Genomic DNA, 17,641 nt, shown 5'->3' on the forward strand with positions numbered 1-17,641 from the left:
AAAAAAAAAAAAAATGGTAGTGCTGTGTTAAGTTGCTAGTCATCACTTACACAAAGATTTTTTATTTTTTTAAAGAAACATTTAAATTTATGAAAGATTACTAAAAGAATAGGGCAGGGCTGTTTTTTTTTTTTTTTTTTTTCAAAAGATAGAATGTCTTGTAAACCTTTGCACCAAATTTTGTCAAATACATTTCTGATTAATGAAAGAGTATTGACCACTAGTCAGTCCGGATGTATAGACAATTGAAATGTCGAGCAAGTCCACAATTTAATGTACACAATGGTGCGTTTGAATATTTATTGCGCCTGCTAGTCACCGCCCGGTGGAGACGTTCTGAACAGTACATAAAGGCCACTACGGAAGTTCGTGTAGTCCAAAACCTACCAATAAAGATTTCAACACAACAGAGAACTCACTTAGTTTATTGGCTTTTTTTTTCCCCGTCTGGAGAGTTAACTGCTGATTCCCTACGACGCATTGTCACTATTGAAAGAAGAAAAGACAGGTTTTATTATAGTTTGATTGGTCCGTCGGCAACTTTGTCCGTGCTAGGTCAGCGACTAAGCTAGCTCGCCTCCAAACAGTTGAGCTCGGACAAAGATATAAATTATAAAGCCGTTGCCTGCTGTTTCACAGCAGCAGCAGTCGAAGAGGCTTTTAAGATGTCAACCTTCAGCTGGACCGTGGTGGTCCTCACCTGCCAGCACAAGGACAGCGTCTACGCCTTCCACAGAGGTGCAGTACCCTTCGCCGCCTATTGGGGCCGCTGCTCTCACCTTCATAATAGAGTTGTGAACGCTTGTTTGTCTGTACGTGCCTCATGTGGTGATTGCAACTTGTGACAAATGTGCGTATGTTGTTTTCAGAGTTGGAGTTGCGTCAGCGCGGGGGTTGCTTGAGCGCGACTACGATGCTGCTGACGGTGCAGGACCGCCAGGAACCGTTGGGCAGCGGAGGGGCCACGCTCAACGCGCTACTTGTGGCGGCGGAACACCTGAGCAGCCGGGCGGGACACACGGTGAGCACTCGCGCAAACACATTATTACGACCAGTACTACTAAATCCTGCAAATGCTCCCTCAGGTGGTGACAGCTGACATTTTGGATGATGCTCACGTCCTCATCCTCCACACGGTCAGTTTGACCTTCTTTCAGCATTCTGACCTCCTGACCTTAACGGCAAACATCCAACAACACAACTTCATGCTTTCCATTCATAATAAAATGAATATGGGATGCAAATGAGGTTATCATACTGGCGTGGCACTCGAGCACCAAGGCTGGTGCAAGTTGCTCATTGACAACCTCGGTGATGATGCGGTCGCAGGGTCGCGACTTCCCGTGGAGTTCGTGCAGCCGAGCGTTCTCGTGGCTGCCCGTGGAGGATCCCGCCCTCGTGGTTCAGGCTCCCGTCTGCTGCCTGGACGTGCTGCTCCGCCTCCTCACCCAACAGGTCTGTCCGTGGGTCCGTCCGTCCTTGCATGTATCCCCTGTATCTTTGTGTCTCTGTGTTGGTCATCTTCTCAGGTCTGTCCTGGTTCTCCTCCTGGCGTTTGGGTGTGCAGCACCGACATGACGTTCAGCATCCCTGCAAACTTCGGTCTGAAAAACACGGCTGACGTGTCTCAACATTCACTTACATGACAGCAACACTTCTCAATGTCGTGTGTGTGTGTGTGCATGTGTTAGTGTTGTCTTGGGACAGCTTCTCAGGTGTTCGTGCTCTTGCGCTCCCCGGTGACCCGTCGTACGCCGTCAGTCATGGCGTCTACTTGAGTGACGATAAGGCGAGATGGAGCTCGATTAACTGGCGCTTGTGCCCGATTGTGTAGATGAGTAACAAAGTGTGTGTTTCTTCCAGGGTTACGTCAGGGACATCATCTACAAGGGAAGCCCAGAGCGCATCCAGCAAGCGCTGATGCATGATGGGAAAGTGCCTCTGGTGACGCATACGCGCAAACGAATTGATAATGTGCGCATCAGCTTATTCAACTTGTCTCGTAGGTATCCGGTCCGGTGTTCTTCAGCCGGCCGGTGGCTGAGAAACTCCTGCAGGTGCACGTGACGCCTCCTCTGGACGGCTGCACCTATCTGGGCCTGGACTCTGGAGCTCCACCCCTCCAGGTTGGTCCTCATGGCTACCACGGGATCCCAATGCTATTGCTTTAGTCTAAATGAAGCCATGTGTGTGCGTTTCTATAGCTGTCTCTGTTTCTGGACGTGCTCAAGTGTTTGTGCTCGGATCAGACGGAGGATGAGTTTGTTGGGCGTGATCCCGTGTCTGGGCTTCAGGGGGCGACGTTGCAACGCGGCAGGAGGGAGCTGTGGCGGATTCTGAGAGGAACCGCGCTCAGCCTGGGTGCGTCTACGCCGCCACATTATGGACTTCTTTTGTCCTTCACACGTCCGTTTTCTTCCCGTCCCTAGTGTACGTCCCGGGCGGTCACTATGACTACATGACTCTGTCCGGGAAGCAGCATGTCCTCCGTCTGACCCGTCACCCCACTCAGGGACACGCCCTCTCCCACATACAGGTGACGTCTTCAAACGTGTCTTCGACCAGGTTCTTGGAGAGTCTCACGCCACCTGGTGTTCTCGCCCCCCGACAGGTGGCCAGCGGCGTCAGCGAAGGAGGGCGTGTCATCAACAGTGTTCTGGAAGGCCGGGTTACCGTAGCGACGGGGGCCGTAGTGCAACACTGCCACCTGCAGGTAGGGGGACCACCTGCTAATAAGCCCAAGTAAACAATTGAAAGACATCTCTGGTGCTGTCAATGGCTAGTGAGCCATAAACATGGTCACCTATATGCTGACGCAATTATTGCACCATCCATCAGGGGCCCCTGCACGTCCCCTCAGGTTGCTTACTGTCAGGCCTAGAGGCGTCCATTTCCCCCGACGTGGTACGGCTGGCACTGGATGATGACGTCATCATCCAGGGACATCGAATCAAGCTGGGAGAACTGAATCTGACCGTCTACACCGTGATGGGAGCACTGGACGACCTGGAGGTACGTGACCGGACTCGGCAGAGAGTGACTAAAACAAATGATTTCATGTCCTGGGGTTTGTCCTCAGCTGTGCTGTGATGCAGAAGGCGCGTCTTTCGTCAACGCGCCCTGGCGCATCTTCTTCGGCAGGACCGACATACAGTAGGACCTCCCTCCCTCTTTGTCCTCCAAGTGCGGTACAGGAAGTGAGTGATGTTGTCGCGCATCAGGCCGGAGGACCTGTGGGCGGCGGGAGAACGGCGCTCCCTGCTGGAGGCGCGTCTCTTCCCGGCCCTGCACCCCAAAAGGGGCGCCCCGGGCCTAGCGGGGGGCGTGGCCTGGCTGCTGGGCGGAGCCGGCTCCGTGCGACTTTGGCGGGAGGCCTGGCGCCTTTCCCTGAAGGAAGTCCTGTCGCTCACGCACCAGAAGGCGGAGCTCCACTGGAGGGAGTCTTTGCTGTACCTGGTGGGCAGAAAGCGGGCCAGAGACGTCCTGATGCGGAAAAGCGACATCTGCCTGCTGCCCAGCTTCAGGGCAGCCGTGGCGGGCGGGCAGCAGGCAGCGCTACTCGACACGCTGGATACCAGTGAGTCTCCTGGCTGGGCTTTTTTTATTGATGGAAAGGTATTGATGAAAAGTGTTGTGTTGTGTTGTCTGTCAGTCGCAGCAGGAAACGGAGCGGAGCCGGGGGAGGAGCCTCGTAACAAGGAGTCACTTGATGATGGCGATGTCCACGGTTAGTCTCGGAGTTATCTTGCAGGGAAGTCATCACGTCCTCTTGCATGCCCTAATGTCTCCTATTGTCACGAATGTCTTATTTGATGCATGACAGTCAGCGAGGGGGCGGAGTCAGGAGCTCAGCTGGGCGTGTCCGCCCGCTGCCTGTCGTGCATCGCAGACGTGCTGACGTGCTGGGCCGAGGCGGAGGGTGGCGGAGGGCTGAGGAGCGGGCCGGCCGCCAATGAGAATTGGAGCGCCGCGTACTTCCTGTTGGAGAAGGGAGATCTGAAGAGCGGAGTCCAGGCCCTGGCGACGCAGCGAGCTAATTGGCTCAGCAGGTGAGAAGGGAAATGTCCGTTATGCCTGTGTGCGGCGCTGTCAAATTAGCAGTTGTTAGAAGCTTTAGAAATCAGCCCATCTATTGCATTATGTGTTAGCATAAAGCTAGTTCATTTGGTTTTGATGTTCACACAGGCCGGACTTGCTGGTGCGGGCGGCGCGGCACTACGAAGGTGCCGCTCAGGTGCTGCTACGACGGGCTGTGATGTCATCGCAGAAGTTTGTGACCATTGGCCAAGGGGAACTCCCGCCTCATGGGCAGTGGCATGAAGTAGAGTGTCCTGCCAGAATTGACCTCGCAGGTGACTCCATCAGACCAAAATATCACACCACAACCAGAAAAAAAAAAAAAAAGTCAAAATAAATGGAGTCAACAAATATGAGAATGTGATGAAGGTGGCGACTGCCTTGCAGGCGGCTGGAGCGACACGCCACCGTTGACCTTTGAGCGCGGCGGCTGCGTGACCAACGTGGCGGTGAAGATTGACGGGCGGCGACCTATCGGAGCCCGAGCGCGCCGCATCCCACGTCCCCTCCTGCTATTGGTCTGCCACCGCGGAGGGCGGGACTCCGACATCGCCACGGAGGTGGTGTGCGAGACCCTGGACCACCTCAAGGACTACTGTCAGCCCAACGCACCCGGTACTTCCTGTTCCGAGCGTGCGAGTCTGCTTGTTGCCGTGGTGACCAGGTGTGGTACGCGTGTGTGAAGTTAGCTTGTTACTGTGGTGCGCAGGCGTGTGATGTCAACTCGAGTGAGAAGCTTGCTGGTTACCATGGCAACCAGCCATCTCAAGCATGTAATGTTGGTAACAATTTCAAAGGGGCTCTACTGAAGGCGGTGTGCGTGTGCGCCGGTGTGGCGTCGCCATCCTCCCAAGAGCCTTTGGGGCGTCAGCTGACAGCTCGCTGGGGCGGCGGTCTGGAGCTTCACAGCTGGTCGGCACTGCCCACCGGCTCGGGACTCGGTGAGGGACACCGCGCAAGAAAACCTTTGCGAATTGTTGCTTGACCGCTCCACATCTTGACCCGCAGGTACCAGCAGCATCCTTGCAGGGGCGCTGTTGGCGGCGGTCTACAATGCCACGGGGCGATCCTACAGCAGGGATGCGCTCGTCCACGCCGTACTGCACCTGGAACAAGTCCTCACCACGGGTTTGGGCAAATCTCGTCCCGTCCCGTCGGATTGTGTCGGGTCCTACGGCGTCGCTTCTCCTCTGGACAGGTGGGGGCTGGCAGGACCAGGTGGGAGGCCTGGAGGGCGGCATTAAGGTGGGCCGCTCTCAAGCGCGTCTGCCGCTGCGGGTGCTTGTGGAACGCCTGCGACCGCCCGCCGCCTTTATGGAGGCTCTGGAGCGCCGCCTCCTGCTGGTCTACACCGGCAAGACCAGACTGGCTCGCAACCTGCTTCAGGTGACATGTGTGCACACACGTACATGCACACACACTCACTCACTCCGGAACCGACTCCTGCGTGGCCGTTCACAGGACGTAGTGCGCAGCTGGTACGCTCGTCTTCCCGCGATGGTCGACAACGCTCACGAGCTGGTGTCCAACGGCGAGGACTGTGCCCGAGCTTGTCTTGATGGTGAGATGCGTCAACACCGCACCTCAGTGTGGGCCTCTTCTGGAATTGCGTCGCCCGCCACCAGGTTGTTTGTCGTCGTTGGGCGCTTGTCTGGATCGTTCGTGGCAACACAAGAAGCGGATGGCGCCGGGCTGCGAGCCGGCGTCGGTGCGCTTGATGATGGAGGCGCTTAGCCCGCTGGTCCTGGGCCAGAGCTTGGCGGGCGCCGGGGGGGGCGGCTTCCTCTGCCTGCTCACCCGCCAGCTCGACCAGAAGGACGACGTGGCAGACGTCCTCGCAAATACGCCGGTAAGTGCCGTCGTCGTCGTTGGGTCGTTGCCGTGGTGATCGGGCTCCGTCTTCTTTTAGGGTCTGGGAGACTTCAGCGTCCACACTGTGCAGCTGGACTTGGACGGCCTCACCGTGCTCCAGCCAGTATAAACACCCCTGTGCACGCCTCGGGTAGTAAAGGTACTTTCTTCATCTGATACACGACACGATTGTGCTTAAATGCATATTTTACATTTAATATACAATCCCAATTCATATCTATAAAGGGTGTGTGCAAAAAGTGGCAATGTTATAAAATGAAGCCTCAAATAATTGCGAATGATTTAAATGCATGTGTATGACGTCATCATTTCCCAGCGACTACGGACAGTTGGTCCCGGATGCGGCCCAGTCCGTCCAACATGGTGTCCAGACTCTCCCTGCTCAGCTCCACAGAAGCGGAATCCTCGCCTCCAATATCCTCCGTCTGTCAATCCCAAGCACACGTGGCGACATGGGCGTGTGTGCGTGCGTGCGCGTTTATGCGCAGTGCAGGCGTGTAGGAACAAACCTTGAAGTGGACCAGACACGTGGGGACGCACATCCGACTGAGTGAGTCGGAGCTGCTCACCAAGTCCACTCGCCAATCCACGGCCTTCAGCTGGGGCAGTGAGGCTACGCGCATGCACGCACACACAAAGAAACAGTCATTAATTTGCAGCATTCCATTTTGTAAAAATGTAAAGTAAAAAGTCGTGTATCCACTTTTGTTGAACAATTTGGATTTTTTTAAGTGAATAAAAGATTCTGTACCATTTTGCTTTTTTGCAATCTCATTTTCAAAGAATGATTCACTCACTTTGACTCCCAACAGCCTCGGTTTTCCACAGCTCCCTGAAACACACAAGCACAAGTATGACGTCATCACCAGAAAGAAGATGGGGTCGAGGCCATAGGAGCCGACCTGTTGTCCAGCAGGATCTTGGCCAGTAAGTTCTTCAGGCTGGAATGGAAGCTCTCCGGGAAAAGGCGGACGATCTGCTCGGCCGAGCTCAAATTGTGGAAGACCACGTGAGCCGACAACGTGCGCAGCGAGCGCGCTAACTGAAACACATGCAGGATGGCTCCTTATATCGTTTCCTAGTCCACCAGGTGTTTTTATATATATATGCATCTTTCCCCAAAAACAAGCTTCTTTGTTTTTGAACCAGCATTTTGAGCTGAAAACAACCCATGTGCTACAGCTGACTACTACAAATGGGTAAAAAATTAAGATTAAATAACAATGGCCTGGAGAAAGAAGGGAGTGTACAGTACTGGGTTTTGTGATATGGCGAAAAAGTATTTTTGAAAAAAAGAGAAAGTACTTGAGCAGCCTGAGCTTCAGGGACAGCAAGTGCAGTGGCAGCGTTCTGAGTCAGACGGAGATTTGGACCTGCATGACTCTGCACGCACATGTCCTTCACAAACTCTTTGGATGGCGCCTGAAAACACACACAAACGCTATACGTATCATTTTTTAAGTTGTAAACTTGTAACCCGAACTTCACGGCACGGCCCAACTCTACTCAGTGACTATAAAAAGTATTTTTTCTTCATAGAATTGTAACATTGTATCCTAATGAACATGTTCCCTGGGCTCCCAGTCATCCATCGCTCGTCCCACAGTTTCAGAAGCATTGACCTAAATCAAGAAACTTTATTATGAATACGTTCTTTTTTTTCTTAATCACAATCTTAGTGTTCCTGTTTTAGGATCGAAGCGAACCACGGCTTGCACGCTAATCACGGAACAAAACAGTTTGATCATTCGATGCTGACAAAATGATACAAAAAACCTTGAGTAGAAGCTGCAAATTGTCGAAATACTCGCTTGACAGTGCGGCAGCCATACTGGCAGTCACGTGACAGGTGCCGATTTGCTTTGTTTTCTTCGTGTAAGCAGACTGGCCGCCTTTGTACGCGACTGCCCCCACCTGGTCTTAAACTGTCATAACACTACACTCTTTTTTTACCATTTCCGTGAGACTCAATATATTATTTTAGTGTTTTACTGTTTTTTGTCTTTAATTTATTGCCCTGGAATTTCCCTGTGTGGGGCGAATAAAGGAGTCCTTTTTTAACTGTCTTTGTGCTATTTGTACTGCAGTACTTTAGTGGTGCTTGTTTAAAAAGCACTATAAATAAAATTGACTTGAATTGAGTAACATATCTCTATTATTGCACAATATTCTTAAATGTATTATTCTTTTATACTTGTTATCCTCAATCCATCCATACCTTCCAGTGGTCTTGTCTTTAGGAGCCGTTGTCCTTGTGGCCTCCTACCAAAGACGGCGCAACATCAGCAGCTCCGTCAGAATTATGTCTGAACATCCGTTTGCGGATATCGGAGCTTACCGGAAGTGACGTGTCCTCTTCTACCAGGCCAAGCCAACATGGTGGGTGATTTCCACATCCCTTACTTAACAATCCAAAGTAATCCTGCCGTCCAACCGGGTCAAATCGCCGCAATGAAATCACTCGTGGTGGTCATAAACTTTTCGGCTCCGTTTTTGCCTTATTTGCAGTGGATGGTGATGAATTTGGCAGATAGTGGCGGAAGGACGCGCGCCGCTAATGCGGGAGTCGGTGTGGCGCTCAATGAAACGCTGACTTGCGTCTTAGTTGATTCTTTTTTCAAGTCAGTTAAAACGGAAAACATGCGTGACTCATTGACCGTGCACTCTTGCCTATTAGCCCTCCGCGACACTTATTCAACGTGTTCTGGTTTAGCCGACGCTAATTTAGCTAGTAATGCTAACACGTAGCATGCTGGCATACGCGCTGCTCACTTGGTTAACTGATGCCACTTCTCGTATGTCAGTGAATAACTTGTGAAGCTTCGTTAAAGGCAGCCAAACATGATGCCGTACACTCTGACATGTTAGACACGTTATGAGTAACGAACGAGGATACAGAACAAATTCAAGTCTGAAAGAATCTGTTTGGGTCTAAGGATTGGTGAGGGGGCCGCAGTCACTCCTTTCCTACTAAGATATATTTTGTGATATGAGGCTCTGTGTGTGTGGTATTCAGGGGCGCGTCAGGACCAAGACGGTAAAGAAGGCTGCCCGGGTGATCATTGAGAAGTATTACACCCGGCTGGGCAACGATTTCCACACCAACAAGCGAGTGTGCGAGGAAATTGCCATCATTCCCAGCAAGAAGCTCCGCAACAAAATCGCCGGGTGAGTATGCCGCGTGGCCCTGTATCGAAAGTGTCATCGGCGTGCTTGTCGCCGGCGTCATCGATAGTACAGGAAGAGGAAAATGCGAGCCTTTCCCGTGTCTGCAAGACCGCCAATTCCTGTCAGACCCTGGCGCTCGCAAACACCACTTGCAGCTAAATTGACTTTGTCGGGTCACCTGGAAAAAAATGTCGGGAACGATAGCGCATCCGTCTTTTGACTTTTTCACAACAGTGTTTGGGCCTTGAAATATAAGTTATGTTTTTGTTTTTGGCGGTCTAGCTATGTGACGCATCTGATGAAGCGCATCCAGAGAGGTCCCGTGCGAGGAATCTCCATCAAGCTGCAGGAGGAGGAACGCGAGCGGCGCGACAACTACGTGCCGGAGGTCAGTGGTCCCGTGAAGGAAGTCGATGTCGACCGGTTCTCGCTGAAAACGTTTCTGAAGCGCCGGCCCTTCAGAGCCTTCGTACGGCCGCTGTGGTGACGCACACGTGACAAATGAAGAGGAGCTGAGCCGAGGAAAGCCGAAAACTCGGTCGTGACAGCAACGGAGCGATTGTTAGCTTAATGTGACGTTCGGCCCCGGTGCCAGATTTCCGTAAAGGCGCTGGCTGCGGCCTCTGCTTTTGCCGGGGGATGTAACCCAAGTCAAGCTTCAACTCGGAACAATTTGCTGAGCCCGTCGGTGCTTGACAACGGTCCAAATGCTAGCGCGGCCACCATGCTAAGATAAGTGTTTTCTCGCATAGACCGTCTGACGTTCCATTTGGCTTTCCGATGCCGCGTGGCCCTGTATCGAAAGTGTCATCGGCGTGCTTGTCGCCGGCGTCATTGATAGTGCAGGAAGAGGAAAATGCGAGCCTTTCCCGTGTCTGCAGGACCGCCAATTCCTGTCAGACCCTGGCGCTCGCAAACACCATCAAGTCGAGCGACTTGCGCAAGAGCTTTTTGTTCAGATGCTGTTATCGGTGTTGGGCGGGGGGGCTGGCGCCATCACGGGGCACGATGTCAATGTGTTGTCGCGTGTGCTGGCAGGTGTCCGCTCTGGATCAGGAGCTGATCGAGGTGGACCCCGACACCAAGGAGATGCTCAAGCTGCTGGTGAGTCCAAAGCTTCACGAGTCACATGACTGACTGCCCCTGTATCGAAAGTGGCGTGGGCGCATCCATCGCCTCGGCCATCGATAGTACAGGGAGAGCAAAGTTGCCGGCCTTTCCCGTGTCTGCTGGAGCTCCGTTTCCTGTCAGACCCTGGTGTCGGCGCACATCACTTCCTGTCGTCGTCTCCTTCTCGTCTAACCTTTGCTCTTATGTGTGCCGTCAGGACTTTGGCGGTCTGTCCAACCTTCAAGTGACGCAGCAAACAATCGGCATGAACTTCAAACAGCCTCGAGGAGTTTAAATCTCCACCCTTGCCCCTCCCTGACCCTTCTTCTAATAAAACAAAAACAGCCAACACAAGCAACTTTGACTTATTTATAACATATAAAGTTCAACTGAGTCTTTTCTCAATGTAAAAAAAAAAAAAATCTTTTGTCTATTTGCTCGTGTTGTTTTTCGCTGTAACCTGTTCATGAGGGAGCATGTTGCTACCATGCCAGAAAAAAGTTTAATATGATTATAAAAAGTTCTATATGACATAGCGGCATTAGATCAACTCACGCTTAAAGTCACTGCCACCACGTCTTGGTCTGATATGGAAGGAATTTCATTTTAGGAAACACAAATAGTCAACAACCACTGTTGAAAGCCATGAATAAAAACTAGCCAAGTTGCTTACCTTTTATGCATCGCTCTGAATCTGACAAGGCAAAGTTGGATGTTGACAAGACGCGTCTCCTCACTCAGAATGGGAAGAAAAGTTGAGCTGTACGTACGTCCAGAAGGGGGAGCTCTACCCCGTAAGGAGCACAATCGCCAGAGGGCGTTCTAGCTCTTAGAGCGGCTGTGGCGGACCACGTGACTGACCTCCACCGCATAATCAAATCCAGAAATCACATTAGAATGTAGAAGCTCTACCTACACATTAAAATAAAAGAGTCGGCCGAGTGCTCGGTTCGTCTGAGACTTCAACAAAGTTGCTTTGTATGCTGTCAGCAATCTAATTTGCATCTTGCAATAGGTTACGTCCGTCGATTGGATTAAATGATTTGTTGGCTCACATCATGCACTCAGGAGCGCACACGCAGATGGCTCCATCAAGTGGAAGGAGCGAGCGCATGCGAGTCAAGTTGCCGAAGACACATACAGGAAGTAAGTCATTGCTTGGGATGACGCGTGAGCAAGCAGCCTACTTTAAGACGTGTTGACACTGACAACAGAAAAAGGTAAATGTGTTGCCATCACAAACAACGTCATCTCGTGTCCGTGACTGAATGTGCGTGTGTGGGTGAGTGGGCAAGAAGGAACCTGTCACCCGACTGAATTTACTCAGATAATGGCAGGATCATTTATTCGCCAGTAATGGAGTAGGTCTGTTTTTCAAGCATATCATCGTAAAATACATCAAGGTAGTTTGCGAGTAATGGAGAAGATGTATGGTTTTCAAGCAAATAAAAGTAAAAAGTCCATTTGGAGGGAAATGGCTTGAGCAAAGCCAGCTGAGCTTTTATTCTGAATGTTTCGGGCGGAAGTGTCAGCCCGCAGTAACTCGACTTTGTGCCCCCGCCAACACCTTGGTGCTAGTGATGTGCATTCCAGTTCTTTGAAGTGAACTGAATCTTTAGAATCAGTTCACTCAAAGGATTCGTTCAAACGAATCGTTCAACGAATTTTATTTATTATTTATAATAATTTAATAATTAATTTGATAATTTATAACTTTATTTATCAAACATGTTGGAATGCGGCCCCAAGGACTAGCGCTTGACATCTGTGACCTTTGACCATGATATTTCCCTAATAAAGTGGCCTGTTATTAGGTACACTTGCAAATGGTGGTGTACCTAATGGAGTGTCCGTGTGATTCCCTCGTTAAGTGCAGGTGCGTGAAAACTTTTAGCTCTTTTCACGTTCAAAAGGAGCTAAAAGTTTTCACGCACCTCCACTTAACGAGGGAATCACACGGACACTCCATTAGGTACACCACCATTTTCAAGTGTACCTAATAACAGGCCACTTTATTATCTTGGAAAACATGTTGGAATGCGGCCCCGAGGACTAGAGCTTGACACGTGTGACCCTTGACCATGATATTTCCCTAATAAAGTGGCCTGTTATTAGGTACACTTGAAAATGGCGGCGTACCTAATGGAGTGTCCGTGTGATTCCCTCGTTAAGCGCACCTGCGTGAAAAGTTTTAGCTCCTGGGGAACGTGAAAGGAGCTAAAAGTTTTCACGCAGGTGCGCTTAACGAGGGTGACTTGGAAAACATATTGGAACGCGGCCCCTCGAGGACTGGAGGTCGACACCCCTGGATTAAGTGAAAAATGCCACACCCGCCCTCACCCCCACTTTCTGATTGGCTGCTTGATCTGTGACGTCACTTGGACACTCCATTAGGTACACCGCCATTTTCAAGTGTACCTAATAACAGGTCACTTTATTAGGGAAAAATCATGGCCAAAGCTTAACTGAAAGTGGAAAGTGCCACACCCGCCCTCACCCCCACTTTCTGATTGGCTGTTTGATCCGTGACGTCACACGGACACTCCATTAGGTACGCCGCCATTTTCAAGTGTACCTAATAACAGGCCAGTTCATTAGGGACAAATCATGGGCAAAGCTGAACTGAAAGTGAAAAGTGCCACACCCGCCCTCACCCCCACCTCCTGATTGGCTGGTTGATCTGTGACGTCACACGGACACTCCATGAGGTACACCACCATTTTCAGGCGTACCTGATATCTTTATGCATTTTTTGTACGTGTCAAGAATGTGTATTTGATTACTTGCTCTTTATTTTGGGGGACACCAACACATATTACACAACGTAAAACACGTACATATTGTCATATAAAGCAGTTAACCAAATGACAGATTTTTGTTTTCATGCCCAAAAATAAATACTAAATAATAATAATAATAAACAAATAAAAAGGAATAAAACACCAGACAAGTTTTAATAGGTTTTAATGTTTGTTAAAATAAAAACAATAATAATAATAATAAAAGTACATTTCAAACCAGCAATCTAATGTGAAATTGCAGTAGATATATTGGATAACAATATTTAGGCGTATATATGCATACACGCTATTTTAAGTGTTCTAAAATCAAGACTACCCAAAGAGAAGCATCATCTATCTCCACGTTGTTGCATAACGGCGCATCCCTTCATGCAATAAAGTTAGCCGGTAGCTTGGAAAAAACGCGAATAAAAGAAGTGGCGTTTCAGTGAGCGGTTCTTTCATTCCTTGGCAAATCGTCAATCTACACTCTGGCTTACATAGTTGACACCGGGAGGGAGACGCAACACATTCAATGACTGATCCGTTGATGCACGGGAAGGCAGTTCACTCGTTGACTCGTTCGCGAACGGGAAAGCCAGGACTCGTTCCCTCACTGATCCGTTCTCGCGATGAACTGGAAATGCAAATCACTCGTTCCCTCGCAGATCCGTTCAGGAAGTGAAGGGGAAATGCAATTCACGACTCGTTCGTGAACGGGAAGTGACGTCATTTTCTTCTTCGTTTTGTTTTACGGCGAGGTGGCGCCAGCTTCAATGCGCATTACCGACACCTACTGGAAGTGATTCGTTCACTCTCGTTCACTGAAAAACAAATCCGTTCTTTTGAACGAATCGTTCACTCACGAGCCAACACTACTTGGTGCGAGGGAATCTACGAGGAGAAAGCAAGCGCAACACTATGCAAACGTTGAAACTTTTTACACAGCAAAAAGTTTGACAAGCTCGACGGAGGTCTCGAGACAGCGGGGCGAAGACTGCTTTTGACGCCATCTGATCTGACACTCTTTTTGTTAACTCCCGACAATCAAGTGAGAGCGCGCGCACGGAGACATCCACGTCGATGCTGCGAGACGCGCGTGCGCGTACTTGTCCGTCATTTTGTCAAGTGGACGATTGGTGACTTGTCACGTGTCACTCAGTGGCTTTAAGTCGAGTCTTGTTTGCAAGGGTCGCGTTGCTTCTGTTTTGTTTATTTTCTCCGAGAAGAAAAAAGAAGAAAGGCGCTTCATCACTCCGCGCCGGGTTGATTGTTGGCTAGCTGATGAAGTGGCATCGAGAGCCGACCGAGGACGCTTGACTTTTTTTTATTTATTTTTTTTCCATCCTGCGGGCATAAGGGGACGTCGTCGGGATCCAGGTTGCCGTGGTTACCACACTGCTCCTGCCGAGTTCCACAGCTTTTTGTGTGCGTGTGTGTGTGTGTGTGTGTGTGTGTGTGTGTGTGTGGTGACATGGCAGGATGTCTCATAAGTCGCATCTATGTGTCAAAGTAAGAGTTTGCTTTTTTGGAAGGGTGAGATTTGATTATCTTTGTATGTATGTGTGTGTGTGTGACTAAGGTGCATGATGGGATCTTTTCGGCGCTCCAGGCCCCGCTTCATGAGTTCTCCAGTTCTGTCCGACCTGACCCGCTTCCATGCTGCACCCAATACACTGCAAGCATGCAACAGCACCATCTGGAACAGGTACACGGGCACTTTTCAGAACTCGGAATTCCCTGAGTGTGTGTGTGTGTGTGTGTGTGTCTTGAATCAGGAAGTGTATGTTTCCTGCTCACAAGCTTCATCTTGCGTGTGTGTGCATACGTTTCCTGGTCGCATCAGCCGCAAGAAGACGTTTAGAGGATGTGGCCGTGTTAAACTGCCGCCTCACATCCTGTCACACACACTCATGCACACATACACTAGATGTGTGCGCACGCTAATGCTAGCAGGCTAGCGCCCCATCTTCATTATCATCATCCAAAATGGTGCCGCTCCTCCTCTTGTGTCCTCAGCGTCCAATCGGCAGTGATGAAGGTCTTCAGGGGCGGAGCTCTGCAGCCCAACGAGCTCTACACACTGAACGAGAGCATCAGGTGACGTCATCATCCGCGTCCTGCCTGCCTGCCTGCCGGTCTTCTTCCACTTTGTGGTCTTCCTGGCGGCTCTGTTTGCCTGACGTGTGACGGCCATGTTTGTTGTCCACCAGGTGGCTGCTGAAGAGCGAGATGGGCTCCTTCGTCACAGACTACTTGCAGGTGCGTTTTGGTTGGTGTGCCCGCAACAGGTCATGAAGTTGACATGTTGCGCCTTTGCGTCTTCAGAATCGTCTGTTGACGGGCGGCTTAACAGAGCTTCTGGAGCGCATCTTCATCTCTGGTGAGGAGGAGTGGGAATGTCAGCTGTTGCCACGGTAACCGCAAGCATAGCCCGCCCCTTCCCTCTCCTCTCCTCTCCTCTCCTCCCAGGTGGAGAGCAGCTGGCGGCGCTGGCCGAGGCGTGGCGGTGCTTTTTCACGGAGACGCTGCCCACGCTGCAGGCCATCTTCTACCCTCTACAGGTGACGACATGGCGCGTGGGCTGCCCTCGCTTAGCGCTTGCTAATTCATTGCACGCCCTCAGGGTCAGGAGCTGTCTGTGCGACAGATGACACTGTTGGCCTTCCGAGACTTGGTACTGCTGAAGCTCCCTCTGGAGGACAGTCTGCAAAGCGCGGGCAGTGTGCCGCCCGCCGTCACACACATGCTGCTGGTGCTGCAGGTCATCATTTTTCATTGAATGCCAACCTACAATGAAAAACGTCATAGACAGGAAGTTAGCATTTCACCAGCGCTATGACATCGCAGGGTGTGACCGTAATGTCGACTTTCCGGATGCGTCCCGCAGGGGGTGCGAGAGTGCGGCGCAGCATCCAGCTCGCGTTACCGTCAGCTCGAGCGTCTGGCGGCCATGGTCGTGTCACCGTACCTCAGCGATGTCGTCGCCGCCGCCGACCTTCGCCCTTCAGGTGTGTTGTGTGATTGCAGGTCAAACACGTTTGTGGCTAGTTAGCGGATTAGCACGCTCACCAACAGTGATTCGAAGTATTGCGCCAAGCCACACTGAAGATTGAGCCTTTACGACAAGTGGGGCCCTCAATGCAAAGTAAAAGGCCAGCCCGCCAGGGAATGTGTTTGTGTTCATTCCTGGAGGCGAACAACACAAATAAACTCAAGCGGATCATGCCGGAGATTAAAGCCTTAATGCTGCTTACTCGGTTTTATTTTCAACACTTCCTGTTCAGCACTCGCTAGTCAGGTCCTTCTAATAGCGTCTTCTCAATGAGGTTCTGGATCTTTTCGAGAGCTTTGACTTCAGCAAATCTATTCTATGAATTTGTTGTCTTTCAATCCTGGCTCTTTCGAAAGGCCTGTTGGGGTTGTAGTTCTTTCTTACTAAGCTGAGCGAGGTTGCTTCTGCTATTTTTCTTGTTTGCGTTCAGAGTGCTGGGGGGGCGGCGGCGGCGGCCTGCCGTGGTTTATAGGTGACGGCTCCCAGCCTGACATCTGCTCTTCTCTGGCACCCCTGGTGGAGCACGAGGGCGAGGCCTACCTGGAGAAAGTGGGCGGCATGCGGCGCCACACGGTGGCCAACGCGCATTCTGACGCGCGCCTGCTCAGCGGCAGGATGAGTTGCGCCAACGAGGTGCCCGACGGCAGCGGCGGCTCGCCGACTCAGCCCGCTGACGGCGACGCAGGACACTTTGGTAGTCAACCTAACGTCAAGGACTCCTAGCGATAGCGGCTAGCACTGCAAGTACAGTCAGAGCGGACGACAAGTTCAAGCACAGGAAACTGATGCTGCTCTTGGAGTAAAACGGCACGCTTGCTTCCTGCAAACGGGCGAGCTGGGGAACGCGGCGTAGCTAACACAAAGGATGAGAGGTGAGGATGAAGAGATGAGGGCGTGAGAAGAAACACGCAATGCTACCACAAAACATGACAACATGAGAATGAAGTGAGAATAAAAGATACAATGGTGGATGGAGCCAACAAAGATGACCTAAGGAAGAAACATGAGAACATGAAGACATGAGTACCCACAGGAAGCAGAAATTGCAACGATGACCTTTTACCTCTGACCGCAGAGTGAGCTGCAGTGTAATCGGATTACTCTAGTACTAATCCCATTGCGATAATTGGATGACACCTGGTAGCGCCTTTGTCGCCCCCGTGTGGCCAGTCCAGGACCTCATGATGCTATCAGGATGTGGTTGTGATGCCCAAGTGGTGTTTTTTTTTTTTTTTTAAATATCTTCATAAAAATGTATCTTTTCATATTCCAGGTAGTCCTCAAAAAACATGCTTTTGACATAAGGGCATTTAAATGTACCTTTTATACTTTTTAAGAAATTGTGCTTTTTGTATTACGACCCCAAACTTCCATGAGTGGCCATGCATTTTCTATGGTATTAAATGGAAGCCTTTGATTCTTATCAACTGTCTGGAATAAATGAAGTGTAGACAACACAGACACTAATCACAAGCGTCACTCTTCAAAATGATTTGATCTTTTTTTTTTTTTTTTTTTTTAATTATCCTAGCTTTAAACCCTAGCCCTCATGTGTCAGCTTGCGCAAGCGGCTAAATGG

General features: G+C 50.6%; 4 protein-coding genes and 3 non-coding genes across 12 annotated transcripts; 6 read left to right on the forward strand and 1 right to left on the reverse strand.

Annotated features, from left to right (window-relative positions):
* Positions 1-80: 80 nt before the first annotated feature.
* LOC125970761 (L-fucose kinase) lies at positions 81-6,707 on the forward strand. The gene is made up of 26 exons (XM_068651005.1): positions 81-555; positions 640-738; positions 870-1,021; positions 1,086-1,136; positions 1,330-1,455; positions 1,530-1,602; positions 1,692-1,789; positions 1,864-1,944; positions 2,007-2,126; positions 2,205-2,361; positions 2,430-2,536; positions 2,612-2,713; positions 2,839-3,012; positions 3,080-3,153; positions 3,222-3,577; positions 3,653-3,727; positions 3,824-4,049; positions 4,186-4,352; positions 4,465-4,692; positions 4,875-5,018; positions 5,086-5,205; positions 5,276-5,463; positions 5,539-5,638; positions 5,703-5,926; positions 5,987-6,088; positions 6,266-6,707. Exons 1-25 carry the CDS (start codon positions 234-236, stop codon positions 6,056-6,058), a joined length of 3,636 nt encoding a protein of 1,211 aa, XP_068507106.1. The 5' UTR covers positions 81-233; the 3' UTR covers positions 6,059-6,088; positions 6,266-6,707.
* On the reverse strand, positions 6,124-7,883 carry commd9 (COMM domain containing 9). Its single transcript, XM_049723414.2, has 6 exons — positions 7,726-7,883; positions 7,255-7,371; positions 6,852-6,991; positions 6,747-6,781; positions 6,459-6,562; positions 6,124-6,374 (listed from the first exon to the last, which is right to left on the reverse strand). Exons 1-6 carry the CDS (start codon positions 7,777-7,779, stop codon positions 6,255-6,257), a joined length of 570 nt encoding a protein of 189 aa, XP_049579371.1. The 5' UTR covers positions 7,780-7,883; the 3' UTR covers positions 6,124-6,254.
* A 286-nt stretch (positions 7,884-8,169) lies between these two features.
* On the forward strand, positions 8,170-10,581 carry zgc:114188 (40S ribosomal protein S17-like). Its single transcript, XM_049723416.1, has 5 exons — positions 8,170-8,328; positions 8,966-9,117; positions 9,400-9,505; positions 10,156-10,221; positions 10,445-10,581. The coding sequence occupies exons 1-5, from the start codon at positions 8,326-8,328 to the stop codon at positions 10,520-10,522; spliced, it is 405 nt and encodes a 134-aa protein (XP_049579373.1). The 5' UTR covers positions 8,170-8,325; the 3' UTR covers positions 10,523-10,581.
* Positions 9,135-9,262, forward strand: LOC125971401 (small nucleolar RNA SNORA71). Its single transcript, XR_007482448.1, has one exon. It is a non-coding gene; the product is annotated as a small nucleolar RNA SNORA71 (small nucleolar RNA).
* LOC125971400 (small nucleolar RNA SNORA71) lies at positions 9,909-10,036 on the forward strand. Its single transcript, XR_007482447.1, has one exon. It is a non-coding gene; the product is annotated as a small nucleolar RNA SNORA71 (small nucleolar RNA).
* On the forward strand, positions 10,259-10,387 carry LOC125971402 (small nucleolar RNA SNORA71). Its single transcript, XR_007482449.1, has one exon. It is a non-coding gene; the product is annotated as a small nucleolar RNA SNORA71 (small nucleolar RNA).
* A 784-nt stretch (positions 10,582-11,365) lies between the features above and the next one.
* On the forward strand, positions 11,366-17,529 carry prr5l (proline rich 5 like). Of its 6 annotated transcripts, none has more exons than XM_068651017.1 (9): positions 11,366-11,447; positions 14,590-14,715; positions 15,027-15,107; positions 15,221-15,269; positions 15,336-15,390; positions 15,480-15,571; positions 15,634-15,771; positions 15,898-16,018; positions 16,493-17,529. In XM_068651017.1, the coding sequence occupies exons 2-9, from the start codon at positions 14,594-14,596 to the stop codon at positions 16,783-16,785; spliced, it is 951 nt and encodes a 316-aa protein (XP_068507118.1). In that variant the 5' UTR covers positions 11,366-11,447; positions 14,590-14,593; the 3' UTR covers positions 16,786-17,529. The 6 variants fall into 6 exon arrangements, with proteins under 6 accessions (XP_068507118.1, XP_068507119.1, XP_068507117.1 ...); XM_068651016.1 differs by lacking the exon at positions 11,366-11,447 and adding an exon at positions 13,826-14,435; XM_068651015.1 differs by lacking the exon at positions 11,366-11,447 and adding an exon at positions 13,826-14,387.
* Positions 17,530-17,641: the final 112 nt, after the last annotated feature.

This window comes from Syngnathus scovelli, chromosome 6 (assembly GCF_024217435.2).
Source record: "Syngnathus scovelli strain Florida chromosome 6, RoL_Ssco_1.2, whole genome shotgun sequence".
In the NCBI taxonomy this organism is placed as follows: Eukaryota; Metazoa; Chordata; class Actinopteri; order Syngnathiformes; family Syngnathidae; genus Syngnathus; species Syngnathus scovelli.